Genomic DNA, 15819 nt, shown 5'->3' on the forward strand with positions numbered 1-15819 from the left:
CCTAGGCTCTTCCAAGTCACGGCTGCCCAGTCCCTGGGATTATCCGTCAGAGGGTTGCTTAGGGAGAATGGACCTGAGTGAAGGATGGAAATGTGTTCAAAACAGACACGCAACCTGAGTTGTCTGCTGTATGATTTATTAGAAACAGAATCCTAGTGTAAGGTAATAAATTAATATGTGTATTAAGCTTCTGTTTATCATAGAGGCACTCCCAAAGGATTTGCTCAGCACAAAAGGGTTTGCAGAGTTCAGGGTCTTTGAGGTGTGAACTGTAGGCTGGCATTAAGATTAATTTTTTTTTTTTTTTTTTTTTTTTTTTTAAGATCATGAAGCACCGATTTGGGCCTGGGGGTAGGGAAGGAGCGGGCTTGGTGCCTGCTCAGTGAGAGCTCCTGAGGCTCCAGGAAGAGGACTCGGAACTCCTGTCCTCTCGCATCTCCCTGCAGCCCTCATGCCTGCTGCACGTGTTCATGCTCTTTATCTTCAGACTCAGGCTGGCTGCTCATATAGTGCCACAGTGTCATGAGGATTAAGAATTTGGAAGCTTTGAGCTTTCTGGAAAAGTTCTATACACATTTATAGATTCTAGCTCTCCTTGAATCTTAAGAGCTGCAGAATACATTAACTGAGAAGACAGTTCCTTTTGTTTGTAGTTGGACATTTGTTTGAGATAGGCTATAGTGTCCTCCCTCCCAACTTAGGGCCTTAACAGGAATGTACAAATAGGATATAAAAGGGAAAATCTTCAGACAAAGCCAATTTCAGTGTTATATTTTAATAGTACTGAAGAACTGTCCACTTTATAAGTCCTAGGACTTTTGGGGGTTAAGAGATTTTAGTCTTTCTGCCTTCTGTGCGCTGACCTTCACTGTCAACTTGTGTAAAGGAAGAGCCTTTTGTCACCTCAGTCACTGACTTTTTGTGAAGCAAAGTTGGAAACAGATTTCTCCTAAGATGGACTTTAAGAGTTTTATTTTCGAAGACAACAAAAATGAATCAAAAGTAAGGAAATACTGATATGACCATAAATATTTTTATTAAATGTGAAAATACACGGGCATAAAAATAGTACCCATATTTGTAGACATGTCTGAGACCCATTTCAAATATTAGGTTCCTTTTTTATTAAAACACTAAATTGAGATGGATTAAGTTACTTAGTCTTTTCTCATTCATGGTAAGAGTAATATTTTAGCAAACATCTCCAATGTTTACCTCCTCCTTGCTCGGCTTTCCACTGCAGGGAAGTGTTTCAGCCACAGATGAGTGCAACAAAACCAGTCACTATACACAAAGCCACGCAGTGGCTAATTTTACTTTTAAATCATTCAGGAAATGAGATCATCTGTAAACAAAAAAATCTCAAATAATCCCACCTTTTACCATAATTTGAAATTACAGGATAAACTCACACTAACAAAAAAGGAATGATCTGATTTAGAAAAAGGATGTTAGTTGTTGGCAAATTAACATTTGCCTTCTACCTTCTTTTACAAATCTGAAAAGTCAACTACATTCAACAAAGTTGCATGAACTTCTCTAGGTTATAACATTGCTGAACACTTGGCAAGACCCGTTACTAGTACCCTGTATCTGTAAGGCAGTCGGCTCTCAGACAGACCTCACCAAGGAGCCATCTTTAATGTATACATCGTATGTTGTTTTTTCACGGTAAATGTTACAGACAACTTCTAACCCATTATATGCCTTTAAAGGTAAAATTTTTCATCATCCATCGAGAGTAGAAAATGGTATTCATTTCAAATTGTGGTTTTATTGGCTGCCTTTTTACCCAGTTATGTTCTTCCCTTAAACTGTGGGTAATTTTAAAATTCCATTATCAGGGCAACACAAATCTGTTTTCATACCAATACTTTAAAAAGGATTTTTAATACTGACTAAAGAGAGACATTGTAGAATTAGTAGTATGTTACATCCAATTCCCATTAGTCAACTATCAAAATTTTTTTCAAGTTTTCATCTATTCAATATAAGAAAGCACAAACTTTCAGAACTGGGGAATGAATTAAATTTAATCTCCCTTTTTGGAACTTTTTCACAATGCTTCTAGACTGATGTGTCTAATACTTCGTGCTGGGCAAAATATCCACAAAGTACAGACCACTGATAACTCCACTCATGGAGCTCACCAAAAAGGAAAGAAGGTAGGAGCAGACTAACAGAGCTAAGGCTAGGGTACCCCACTCTGATTTGACTTTTCCTGAAAGAGCCATAAAGGTTACCTGGCACCTGCAGTCCCCAAGGGAAAATAAAAGTAGCCCTCTTCAAAAAAGGAAAATGCCTTCTCAGTAGTACGGTTTTACAATGCATCATGATACCCTATGTCAGACAGGCAGGGGGAATGATTATCTCTTAACACATCCAGGTTTTTTCTCAGTCACACTTTAAGGGAAGCAAGCAGTGACCGTCTTTCCATTTGGGAGAGAAATTGCCGATGCCCGTCAAGACTGGAACTCAACAGTTGTTACTTTCTTCATGAATCAGCAAAACAACAGATTGCAGAGAATTCACTTCCCTCCGTGGCGCTGGCACGTGGCACCAGAGCTGCTGCTCTCTCTTCATTGAAAACAGGCAAGTAAATCTGCACGTCAGTTATGATAACTAAGTTAAATCCATGATAAGAATTTAGGAGCTGAAAATATGGTTGTTGCAAGTGGAGAAAAATGAAAATGCAAATAAGCCTGTGGGCAGCAGGTGGGAGGCGGCCCGGCCGTGGGCGCATCTCCTGTGCGGCCCTGGCCCCCTTGCTGTTGGCAGCTGTCATGCTCTCCAAGTGGAAGGGCAAGTGATTTATTTCCTTTTCTTCTGATTTTATGTGAAAATTCTTACTTTTCAAAGTAGGTAAAAGCCATCACTGTATTTCAAAGAGGTCACAGTGATATCATATACAAAAGGAACCAGATTGAAAAAGATATTGCTGATATAGCTAGTAGTGAGAGATCAGTTAAAGAACAGACAAATACTTTGGAAATTATTTTTACACTGGCTTGAACTGAAGCATTAAAGCAAAATGAAAGCTGCAAGGTGTTCCTAGTTTCCCAAATGCATTGTTAAGTTTATTGGTAAGAAATAGACTCCTAAACAGACGCAGAAAGCACTTAAATTAAGTGTTTTGCTCAGTTTAACTATGTGGTTTCTCTCACTTAAAAATTTTGTCCACATATGTTTCAGGATATGACTACAGATGAAAACAATTTGTGGTCTGCTGTTATGTATGTCCATGGTCAGGATGCCTCCCACAGTGAATTAAAATGCTTGATTTTAAGGTGATAATTCCTATCTAAAGTAATTCCCTCAGCTTTCAAATGCAGCTTCAATAATTCCATAAATATTCAATATTCTTGATTAAAGTAACATTTTTTAGGGAAGAAGTATTCAGTATACAAAGACAGACTAGTTCATTTCTTAAATAGTTATCTTCTTAAAAGGTAAGAAGAACATCTCAAGAGGAGATGCCATTTTATTAAATGAAACAATAGTGGAAATACAGACAGACCTGACTAAACTTGCAAGCCTGTCTTTTCTCGTAGGCAGAACATCTAGAGGCATCAAGATCTGGTAGAAGGGCAGGTCTACTGCTTACCACAGACCACCAGACAGGTCCCACATGGGAGACCACAGCACTTTAAAATAAGATCAAGCTTTGATATAAAAGAAGGAGAAAGAAGCTGCCCCACTGTCTTTACTTAAAAGTGGGAATCGTGTTCGGTGTTTATGTTGACCGAGCAACTTTACGTTTCTAAGCCAATCCTGTTACACGCAATTCTCTCTAAAAACTCAGAACTTCAGTTCTTGAAAAAGTATTTCAATCTGCACTTCAGCAATATTTTAAATACTGCCACTATTTTATCTGAACCTGTTTTACCTATAGCTTTTAATTTGTTCTGTTTAATATTAAGAGGGTTCATAGATATTCATAAATTCAAGTTTCAATATTCTTCTGCAGGTATTGAATCCAAAAAAATGTACATTTTTAACATTAATCCAAAGTCTAAACCTAGATATATTATCATTTGGTGGCAGGATTCCTAAAAGATGGTCTCTTGATCCTCCTTCAGTGACAGCCGTGTTGACAGACCAGAGAGGTAAAAACACATGCATACTAAAGATTTCACACTCGCAAGTGACTAGATTGACCACATCGAAGCACAGCTGTCCCTAAAAACGTACAGCTCAAAATGTTCATATTCTCTTTTAAGAATACGGAGGCATAACTACACTTGTAAGCACTGACTTACTCTGCAAGGCTGTGAAGAGAAGAATCTCAGCTCCAGTGTAGAAAAATACAGAATACATGGGCACTTCCACAGGTGAACCCGCCTCAGACCACTTCCTACAGGCAGCATAAAATGTATGCAGGCTGCTTTGTCAGAAACAGAACCATTCCTTGCCTCCCTGCCACTGCAAACCCATTAACCATAAATCTAACAGGGATAATAACAGATTTTTTCCTATTAAAGCAACTCTTTGGTCATGGACAAACTGAAAGATATTTGAATTTTCTTTTCATTAGGGTCCCGGAACAAGATTTGTTTGTTTTTAATCTTTAAAAAAATTAAGAAGAGCAGAAAAACAGTTGGTTTAATTGAAGTGGAATTTAAATCTAAATGGTCCGCCTGAGCTGAAGGGATTGAACCCTTGCCATGAGTTCCAGCTTCTGTGGAAAGGGTTGCCGCCGCCTCCTTGCTGGCTCTCTGCATCCAGGGGATCTTCTCCGTCGTCAAACTTCTTCCTCATTTCTAGAAAGAAGTCAGCAAATTAAGAACCAGGTAATAACTAAGGTACAGCGGCATGGGGAGTGTTTTCTCTGGGCAGAGGAGGGTGGGTGGGTTTGAGGGGCTACATACTTTTCAGTTATCAAGAGTTGTGCCTGACATTCAAATCCAGGCTCTCCCATTCCCACCCAGAAGAAACAGACTATAGAAATTTGCCACAAAAAGGGTGAGGTTCAGGGTTGAAAATAGGTATTTACTGAAATTCACGTCCCTAAATCTCACCCCAGAAGAAGCTACCTAAGCTTGGTAACTACCCAATGAAATTACTTAGAAAAAAGTAATTTGAGAGAAAGAAACTTCCAAAAGTCTGCACTTCTAATGAAACAGCCAGATCACCACCCTCATCCCCAAAATAAAGTCTATAAGGCAATGACTTCATCAAGTATCTAATGGGCACCATAGAGCCTCAGTTTAATCCAAACGGCACTAAAGCTCCTCAGACATGAGGGGAGAGGGGCCTCCACAACATACAACTCCAGGAGGCTCACTTTTCCCTCCCATGCAATTGGTGCCCCAATGGTGGGGCCTCTGAGCCCTGAGCAGAAAGAGACCAATGCAGACACATGGGAGAAGGCAACAGAGAGGAATACTGCAGGGATAGGAAGAAAGAGCTTATGTCCTCAGAGCCATTAGAAAAGCCCTGGAAGACAACCTGGCAAATACTAGTCAGAACATAGGCCTGGGCAAAGATTGCTTTTGGCGTTTGCATCGTAAAATTGCAACAAAAGCAAAAATTATGGGATCTAATTGAACTAAAGAACTTCTGCAAAGCAAAAGAAACCATCAACAGAGTAAACAGACAACCTACAGAAAGGGAGAAAAATTTTGCAAACTATGCAGCTGACAAAGGTCTACAAGGAACTTAAATTTATAAGAAAAAACCAACCCCATTAAAAAGTGGGCAAAGGACATGAACAGACACTTCTCAAGAGAAGACAGACATGCAACCAACAATCATAGGGAAAAAAGCTCAACATCACTAATCATTATAGAAATGCAAATCAGAAAGTCAAAAACAACAACAACAACAACAACAGATGCTGGCAAGGTTGTGGAGAAGAAGGAATGCTTATACACGATTGGTGGAAGTGTAAATTCATTCAGCCATCGTGGAAGACGGTGTGGCAATTCCTTCAAGACTGAAATACCATTCAACCCAGCAATCCCATTACTAGGTATGCACCCAAAAGAATATAAATGGTTCTATTATAAAGAAACATGCATATGTCTGTTTATTGTACCTCTATTCACAACAGCAAAGACGTGGAATCAACCTAAACGCCTGTCAATACACAATGGAACCCTATGCACCCATAAAAAAGAACAAGACCATGTCCTTTGCAGGGGCATGGATGGAGCTGGAGGCCATTATCCTTAGCAAACTAATGCAGGAACAGAAAACCAAATACCACATGTTCTCACTTGAAAGTAGGAACGAATCAGGAAAAACAACTAATGGGTACTAGACTTAATACCTGGGTGATTAAATAATCTGTACAATAAACCCCCATAATGCACATTTACCTATGTAACAAACCTGCACATATACCACTGAACTAAAAAAATACTCAGCATATAGCTAGGTTTTTTTGATAAATGGAAAATAGAGAATGCAGAAAAAATGTAAATATAAAAATAACCCAAGTCCCACTTTGCTCTCTCACAGTAACGTGTCCTTTAGGAGTTCAAAGATACTTACAGTAAAGCCAGTTTACTTCATTCTGGGAGGTTAATCTGAAGCCACACATTAGGAGGAGGAAACCCACCAGTAAAATGGAGGGTTCTTATGCTGAGGGTTAATAACTAAGCAGGTATTATAGTTGATCTGAAACTCAGCTTGGTTTTATAAAAGCTAATGCACTTAGGCTCCATATCTTTGCTATCTCACATGCAAAATTCATCTAGGGTGTCAGCACATCTTGGAATAGTAGTGAACTCTCCATAGTGATGGGGGTGATAATGGCTCTAGAGAAAGGATACTGTGAATGGAAAGGGAAGTGAATTCGGCTATATCCACATCATGTAATTAGTCAAAAATTCAATGGAGTGGTCTGCATACATCTCAAAGAATGAGGTAACTATTTTTCAATGAGAAAAACTATAGCCAAGATTTATTTCATGTGATGCTACTAAACAGTCATAAATATGATACATGTGTTTTGATATATGTACAGTAGAAAAACTTTAAAGTCTTTAAACGAAAAGAGAGTTCATCCTGAACATAAGAACAGGAACTAAGTAAAAGGACCTGCAGCTCTTTCCTAAACGCATGTCTCTGTGCAGGGACACCCATCCCCTTGGTTGGCTCCCTGCTAACTTAAAGCTTAGATCAAGAGTCCCCATCCCATAAGAAGATCCTGACTCCCACTCTGATACACTACTACACCTGGGCACTGCACAAACTAAGAGGATTGAACTGCTCAAGGCAGGTTGTAGGCACTCAGTATTTGCTGAGTAACAGGACAGTATGTATCCTACGCTACTTGATAAGGGAAGTAGATTTCTGTCTCGTTTCCTGGATTATAAATTACTTGAAAATAAAAGATTATTTACCTTCAATTCCATTCCATAAGTAGGTGCTCAAGAAAAAGATTTGACAAATAAACATAACATTTCGTCTCTTTTTGTTTTATTTGTCTGGCTCAGATCACAGCTTCTGCTCCCACTGACATGGAATGCCACAAAAAAGCGGTAAGTGTCAGCTTAATGTGAAATTCCCTCTGGCAACAGCAAAGCATTGTCCAATATTACCTCAATGCTGAGCCTGTCTCCCTGTTACGAAATTTCCAGGCTATATTATTGTACGGCAAAAGAACACATGTGGCCAGGTGCAGAGGCTCACACCTGTAATCTCAGAACTTTGGGAGGCTGAATTGGGAAGATCACTTGAGCCTAGGAGTTTAAAGACCAGCCTGGACAACATAGCGAGACCTTGCTTCTACAAAAAGCAAATATTTAGAAAAAGAACACACACGTAAACCAGTAAATCTAACAATCATTTGATTTAGGCCAAGATTCCTGGTGAACACACATGGGGCGAAGCAGGCCCTAGGCCAGACATCTGCTCTTCTACCCTGTGCAATCCAGCCTGGCAAGCTGGTTTCCTCATCAAGCTCCTGTGAGCTTGGTAGAGAGAATTCATCATTGACCTCTGAGGTTAGAAGGAACCTGAGATACTGTTACCCTCCATGTTGAAAAAACTTGAGACCAAAAAATTCTGAGAACTTGTTTGAGTAGAAAAAAAGATTCACACTCAAGCCCTCTGATTCCATGTATGATGGTCTTTCCACTAGTACCTGCAATGAGGGGGTCCCCCGCATAAGCGGGCTGGATAAGGGCAGGCATAAAACTACAGTTCTGGAACTGGGCTTAGGACCAGTCACTGCCTGTACAGCCCCACACGGGGAACCTACCACGTGTTCCACCCTCACTTCTAACACCACCTCTAGGATGAGTGAAAGGAATAAAGGCCAATAATACCTGGATCAGAGAGGACTTCTTTAGCAGCTGCTATATCAATGAACTTTTTCTCAGCTTTTTTCTTTTCTTCTTCATTCTGGAAGTTATCTGGGTGCCACTGCAGTGCCAATTTTCGGTATGCTTTAATGATTTCTTGCTTTTTGGCATTTCTGAGGGGTGGCAAAATAAATAATCATTAGTGGAGACGTGTCTAACATACTATCATAAGAATCAGAATTGATTAAGATCCTACTGCCAATAAACAAACTGGTTTTGTAAAATAGTTCCAATGGTATCACAGGCCAAGGATCTGCACACACAGTTCTGGATGATCATTAAAGCTGACATCAGGCTTGAGTACTCGCTCACTAAGATTACTAGGAATAAAGCACTCCTGATCTTTATAATTTTCCCTTTTTTAAAAAAGGTACATCAATGAATTATTTAACTTTCTGAATTTCCAAGCTACCATAATTCAATTCTCGGCATTAAAAAGATTATTTGACTCTGAACCCCACTTTCAATTATGTTTCTACATTAGCTTACTTAATAGTAAGCACAAATATCCCGAATTTTGATTGAAAGATTGCTGTTACACTTATCTAACTATGGGAGGTATATCATTTACTTAATATGTACTTTTATATAAGGTAAACCTTAATTTCACACTTAATTCTGAAAGCACTACTTTATGTTTAGGCCTAGAGAAAGCTTTTTCTTTCCTCATTCCCTCTCCTCCTCCATCCCCACCAAAAGAAAGCTCCTACCCTTTACGCTTCTTAAAAAATCTAGGCCTGGGACCCATTCATGCTACAGTGTCATATCTTTGTTGCCAACTACTAATTCTCTGTTGTTGCATTATTGGTGTCTGTCAAAGAAACTTGCTTATAACACACTCAGAATAGCTCTGTAATGTTCAGATTGTTAGGGTTTAATCCATATGACTGAAATTACATAACAAAATGAATCAGGAAAAAAAAAGCAATGATTACCTTTGAAACAGTTGATTAAAAATAGCAAAGTAAATTTTAATAATTCACCTTTTTACTCCCAAGATTTTATAATAATCTCGTTTCTGCGACTGTTTCAATAATCTTTGTGCTTTCTCTAGACCTTCTCGAATCTGCTGATCATTTTCATTGTGTTCCTGAGCAGTTTCATAATCCTGAATAGCTGTCAAAATATGTTTAAGATAATATTGTTAAGGCAAATTATCATTTGTTGCCTTTTCTTATCCTGTAAAATTGATGCTGAAGTTATCATCCCCCAACCCTTTTACTCTTTGGCCATTATTGCCAAAAACCTTAAATGATATCCCCTTAGTAATTTTGATTAAAAAATATATATATATATATATTTAAAAGAGGCTGGGTGAAGGGGCTCATGCCTGTAATCCCAGCATTTTCAGAGGCTGAGGTGGGCGGATCACGAGGTCAGGAGTTCAAGACCAACCTGGCCAACATAGCAAAACCTGTTTCTACTGAAAACAAAAATAAAAACAAAAAAGTATTAGCCAGGCATGGTGACGCATGCCTGTAGTCCCAGCTACTCCAGAGGCTGAGGCAGGAGAATCGCTTGAACCCAGGGGGCAGAAGTTGCATTCCAGCCTGGGTGACAGAGTGAGAGTCCCATCTCAAAAAAACCAAAAAAGTTTAAAAGGCATACTAAGACTGAGTTTAGGTAGTCTATTATTCTTATTCAACAAAATGTACTGCTGTTTTCCTGCCCACCGTCCTGCATTATCTCCCCATACCCTTGGGGTAAATATGTTAATATCAGCAATTTATCCAGAGCAATTTTACCACCACTAAGACTGAAGTGATTGTTACATAGCAAAGAAAGACAGGGATAAAGAAAATATCCTGGTCAGGTATGGATTGACAACAGCGCAGAAGAATTAGATGTTTAGAAAGGAAGCAGGAGGTGGGTTTAGCCAATGGGAAGCTAGAAAAAAAAAATTTATAGAAGGAACTGTCCACAATCTGAATGAGTGAGTAACCCACAGGCTTTAATACTACTACAAACCTAAGTGTCAATCAAAATGCAAGACACGTACAGTCCCATTATAGGGAGTCTGGTGACTATCCACATTACATCTTTCATTTTATTTGTTTTTGTTTTGTTTTGTTTTTTAATTTTTAAGAGACAGGATCTCTATCATTTCAGCTCACAGCCTCAACCCCCGAGGCACAAGCCATACTTCTGTCTCAGGCCCATGAAGTAGCTGGGAGTAAAGCACGCACCACCATGCCCAGCTAATGCACAGCATTTTAAATACTTAGAAAATACAAGGCACCTGGGTATCTAAGATCCCATAGAAGAAAGTCAACGCAGCAGGCCTGAGGCTGCTATCCTTACAAAAGCCTGCTGACAAGGTTGGCTTACTGCTGATGGCTGGGATGCCGCATTTCAGGAGTGTTCCCAACATGATTGGGTGTGTATGTGTTTTTTAAAATACTTTAAGTTCTGGGCTATATGTGCAGGCCTGTTGCCTCAGTGTCTCCCATCCTTAGCTGGTGATTTGCACATGTTGATCCCATCACCATAACTAAACAGCTATGAAAAGTAGAATAGGCCAGACACATGTCAGCCCTGGATAAAGAATACCATGTTACATATTAGCCAATTCATTTTCTAACCTCTGAATCTAAAAAATTTTATCTATCCCAAATTATTTTTCTCTATATTTCCTTCACATTCTTAAGGAGCAATGCAAATCACCAGCTAAGGATGGGAGACACACACACACACATTTGTCCACCCTCCTTCCCACCAAAATGGCGAAAAGTAATATAACCATAGCAGCACTGAGGACAACAGCAGACCAGCAACTCTGATAAATTTCTAGAAGATAGGAAGTGGGAGCACATTAGTAATAAACCTAAGTAGAGGGAACCACAGTGCATGCACACACCATAAGAGGTCCTAGCAGATCTGGAAGCCATTATTTTTGGCAGAGGACCCTCAGTATGGCAAGCAGAAGTAGCTATAAGGCAGGCAGCCATCAGGATAATCCATGAGATGACTATGGGATGGCTGGGCAGGCTCTGGCCGCCACAAGTGGAGCCTCTGGCTATAGCTTTAACCCCCCACTGAGGCCCAAGAACCAGGCTGTAAGCAGAACAAAAGATGTGCCTGTGGAGGGCCCGAAGGGCACTCAAGACCTCTACAACAAACTGGGAACAAACGAACAAAAAGCAGTCCCACCCAGAAGTTAAAAAGACCTTTGGCTCAAAAACCAAGCCCAAACAGAACATTTTCACAGAGGAAGCTGTCACTAAGCTACCTCCCTGTAAAGCAGCAGTCTTTCCAGAGATTTTTCCAAACTTTTACACCACAGCTGATCCCAGTGTCTCCAGAACACTGAAAAAGGAAAACTTCTAAACAACTGCACTGAATCCTTACCCTAATTGTTTGCTATACATAAAAGTCTGTGTTAAATATCGTTTTTCCTCAAAATTTCTGAGAAGCTGCAATACTACCTTCTGGCATCAGACACATTCATACCACTTTTTGAGGATGCACTTTCAGCAAAATAAAAAAAGAATCCAAGAAAGATGAAGACATGATTAAATCTTTAAAAAGAAGACAGAAAAACCCAGAAAGACAGTGAAAGGAGTTCTGGGCAAAAGATGTGCGGCAGGCCAGGCACAGCCAGGAGTTACAGGGCTAAATAATATCTTCACAGAGAAAAGAAAAGAAAAAGTTCAAAAAAAAAAACACCCATAAAGAGTATCTTCACAGAGAGCAGATCTCATTCATACACACTGTCATTAAACTCTCAAGATGTTCCTGGTAAGACAGAGGCATAGGTTTCTTCCGGCAAAGAAACAGTAACTCCACCTTGGGGAGACGCTTACCAAAAAATTCTGCTCCAAATGAGAAGCATATTAAAAGTGTGGCCATCTGTGAACAAGTGACTCCGTGTTTCTGACACTGGCTGGTAAAATGATTACATCTCCTTCTCTAAGGATTCAAACACATGACTTGATCCTGAAGCTATATATTCATAATATATCAGTTTACTAAATGGCTTTCATTTCCTTACTATTCACAACTACAGAGGAAAGAATCTAAATACTACAGGCATTATAAAAGTATACTAACACATACTTAACATGTAGTTGAAAGATAAGATGGAAATAAACTAATTTCCTTATTATCAGTAGTATACAATCGAGATGCTATCTAAAAGTGACAGAGCAAGAAAGAGACACGTATATTATAACTTATCTATATCACATTAAAGCTGTAAATATAATCAAAAGATTAAATACTAAAATTGAAGGTGAGAAAGAACAGAAGGAACTAGTAAGGTCTACTCAGTTCTTCCTCTGCTATGGCAGGTAGACAAGGGAAACTGCCTAAACTTGATAAATCAAGAACTAGAGGAAGACATATTTTAATTCCAATTATAGTGGTAACTAATAATTAGAAACTATTACATTAATACTAGAAATTATTTAAAAAGTGGTTAGAGTTGGGAGCAGGAAAGGCACCTGCAGTCCCAGCTGCTTGGGAGGCTGCGGCAGGAGGACTGCGTGAGGCAAGGAGTTTAAGATTACAATGCACTAAAATCACACCTGTGAATAACCACAGCACTCCAGAAGGGATACTAGAAATATTCAAATAATCTAAATGACAACAGAAAGAGAGGAACAACAAATTCAAAAGCAAAAGGACAAAAAACGACAGTAAAATGACAGACCTACATACAACTATATCAGCAATCACAATACTGATCAAGTAAACACTCCAAAGGACAGAGATTATAATTATCAAAATTGATCAAAACAGCAAGTTCCAACTATATGATGTCTACAAGAGACACACTTATAAAGGCACAAAGACACTGAAAGTAAATAAATGAAGACAGATACACCATGCAAGCAAGAGATCAAGAAGGCAGGGGTGATTCTATTAATATCATATAAAACTTCAAGAAAGAGTATTGCCAGTGATAACAGGAAGACTGAGTAACAATAAATGTAAAAATTCATCAGTAGAACACTTGACAGTCATAAATACACAGGCTGCTAATAGCAGAGCTTCAAAACGCATGAAGGAAATATTGACGATATCAAAGAGAGAGACCGGAGAGTTCACAATTTCCATAACAGATAATCAAAGATCTTAACTCTCCCCTCATATCTGATGGAAAAACTAACAGAAATATCACACCCAGCAATTGCAGAATACACCTTTTTTTCAAGTGTACATAGAATGTTAATCAAGTTAGATATCATGCTGGACCACAAAACAAGTCTAAATAAATTTAAAAGAAGGAAATCACACCTAGCATATTCTCTGACCACAATGGAATTAAAATCAAAATAAATAATAAAGTACCTAGGAAACCATCAAGTATTTGAAAATTAGAACACATATACATAATCCATGCCTCACAGAAATCAGAAGGGAAATTAGAATACACTTCAAGCCAAGTTACAATGAAAGCAAAACAAAATGTGAAAGATGCAACTTTAAATGCTTATATTTAAAAAAGGAAAGGCCTAAAATCAATGAACATTTCAACCTTAAGAAGCTAGCAACAGCACAAAGTACAACCAAAGTCAGTCTAAGGAACTAAAGAGCAGAAATCAATATAATAATAAAGAAAAAACCATAGAAATTATTAACAAATCCCGAAGTTGGTTCCTTAAAAATACCAAAAAACTGACCAAACTCTGTCTACAATGATCAACAGAAAAAAAAAATACAAATTATTAATATTAGAAACAAAGCAGGAGTCATCTTACAGACTTTTAGACATTTATACATTAAAGAATAATATTATGAACCTCATGCCAAAATCAGCAATGTCAAGAAATGGAAACATTCCTTCAAAGATGTAACTTATAAAAACTAACACAGATCAAGCAGAAAATATTAATAATCTTATAATGAATAAAGAAACAGGCCAGGTGCAATGACTGACACCTATAGTCCCAGCACTCTGGGAGGCCAAGGTGGGCAGATCACTTGATTCCAGGAGTTTAAGACGAGCCTGGGCAGCATGGCAAAACACCATCTCTACAAAAAACACAAAAACCAGTCAGGTGTGGTGGCATGCACCTGTAGTCCCAGCCACTTGGGAGGCTGAGATAGGAGGACCGCTTGAGCCTGGGAGGTCAAGGCTGCAATGAATCATAATTGTGCCACTGCATTCCAGCCTGGATGACACAGCAAGACCTTGTCTCAACAACAACAACAACAACAACAACAACAACAAACCTAAATTTGTCATCAAAAACCATCCTATAAAAAAAACAACAACCCAACCTGTGCTATACTTTATCAACAGTTAAGAAATGTCATCAACTCTATTCAAAGCGCTGGAGTAGGCAGACACAAATAATGGCTTTCGTTCATATAGTCTGTTTCTATTTAAAATGATGAAAAATCTTGAGTTTTTTTTTTCCCTTTCTTAAAGAAACCTCATTACTTGAGATCACACTCATTAGTCATAGGAAATTACAGTCTTGACAATTAACAAAAAGCCAAAATGAAAACGTATCTGACTGACTTCCCCTATCGAAACCTACCCTCTGCCGTAAGTCAAATGTGTTTCGTCACTGTTGGGAGAGGCAAAGGACCACTCCACAGCCTTCTAAGCTTCTGTCCCATCTATGCATTTGCAGTGAACTTCTTGATCTCTTTTCCTTAGCACTTTTTTACTTCCAACACTTTTAAGTTTTTCATAATTTGGAAATCTGTCTTTTGTCTTTTTCTGCTGAATAATATTCCTTGACTATTGTAACTGTTTCCTACTTCCTCACCTACATTATGCTCATGGGTTCACAAAGCTGGCACCATAGGGAGTACAATGTTTTACGCAACTGATAAGGTCGGCAAATATGCTAATCCCAAGTATCTGCAGGTAGCTATTTAGTTTTCCTTGTAACTACACACTTTTCAAATGAAATGAGAACTCTGCAGCTGTGGCTAAGAGTTGAATAAAAGTGCAAGTGTGAGTGTGAATAAAAACTGCAAGCATGACTGTAAAGTCAGTTCAGGAAATGTAGAGCCAAAGGCTTTCATCAGTCTACATGCCATATCCCACTAATTGTCTTTGCAAAGGACTAGCCATTTATTCTAACAACCTGCTTCCAACTAATTAGCTGAGCCAAGGTAGATGCACTTATTTCAAGAGTTAAAAGTTTCAGAAGCATCTGCTTTATAGTTTCTGATGACATGTGTCTGTGGTTATTATGATGGCGTATAAAGAATGTCAATATCTAAGTAGCCTCCAACTTATAAAGTCACATTTAGTTATAATCCTAAATACAATCAGCATCTTCCAACAAAGACCAATCTCTTCCCCGTCTCCTCTCCATAAACAGAAGCCAGGAACCCCTGGTTTACAACCTTGAAAAAAAGCATCACCCATGAGAAATGTAATCTGCTAGAAGGAATGGTCTCCTTCATGCCCAGGAGGCAGGCCTGTTGCCCCAGTACCTCCCTCATAGGCTGTCTGACCTGATGGCATAAGTGCCTGCTTGAAGTTCCACTACTCAGATTCCTTTGGGTTAAAAATGCTTATCTCATAAGGTATAGAAACCAA

General features: G+C 38.8%; 1 protein-coding gene across 1 annotated transcript in view; it reads right to left on the minus strand.

Annotated features, from left to right (window-relative positions):
* Window positions 1-4519: 4519 nt before the first annotated feature.
* The window catches only part of DNAJC3 (DnaJ heat shock protein family (Hsp40) member C3), a 74755-nt gene continuing 63455 nt past the window's right edge, over window positions 4520-15819 (minus strand). Inside the window, exons 10-12 of the mRNA XM_003928204.4 lie at window positions 9296-9428; window positions 8277-8425; window positions 4520-4760 (exon numbers count right to left, since the gene is read on the minus strand). Coding sequence (XP_003928253.1) covers window positions 4603-4760; window positions 8277-8425; window positions 9296-9428 — 440 coding nt within the window. The 3' untranslated portion in view covers window positions 4520-4602. The remainder of the gene's footprint in view (window positions 4761-8276; window positions 8426-9295; window positions 9429-15819) is intronic.

This window comes from Saimiri boliviensis, chromosome 16 (genome assembly GCF_048565385.1).
Source record: "Saimiri boliviensis isolate mSaiBol1 chromosome 16, mSaiBol1.pri, whole genome shotgun sequence".
In the NCBI taxonomy this organism is placed as follows: domain Eukaryota; kingdom Metazoa; phylum Chordata; class Mammalia; order Primates; family Cebidae; genus Saimiri; species Saimiri boliviensis.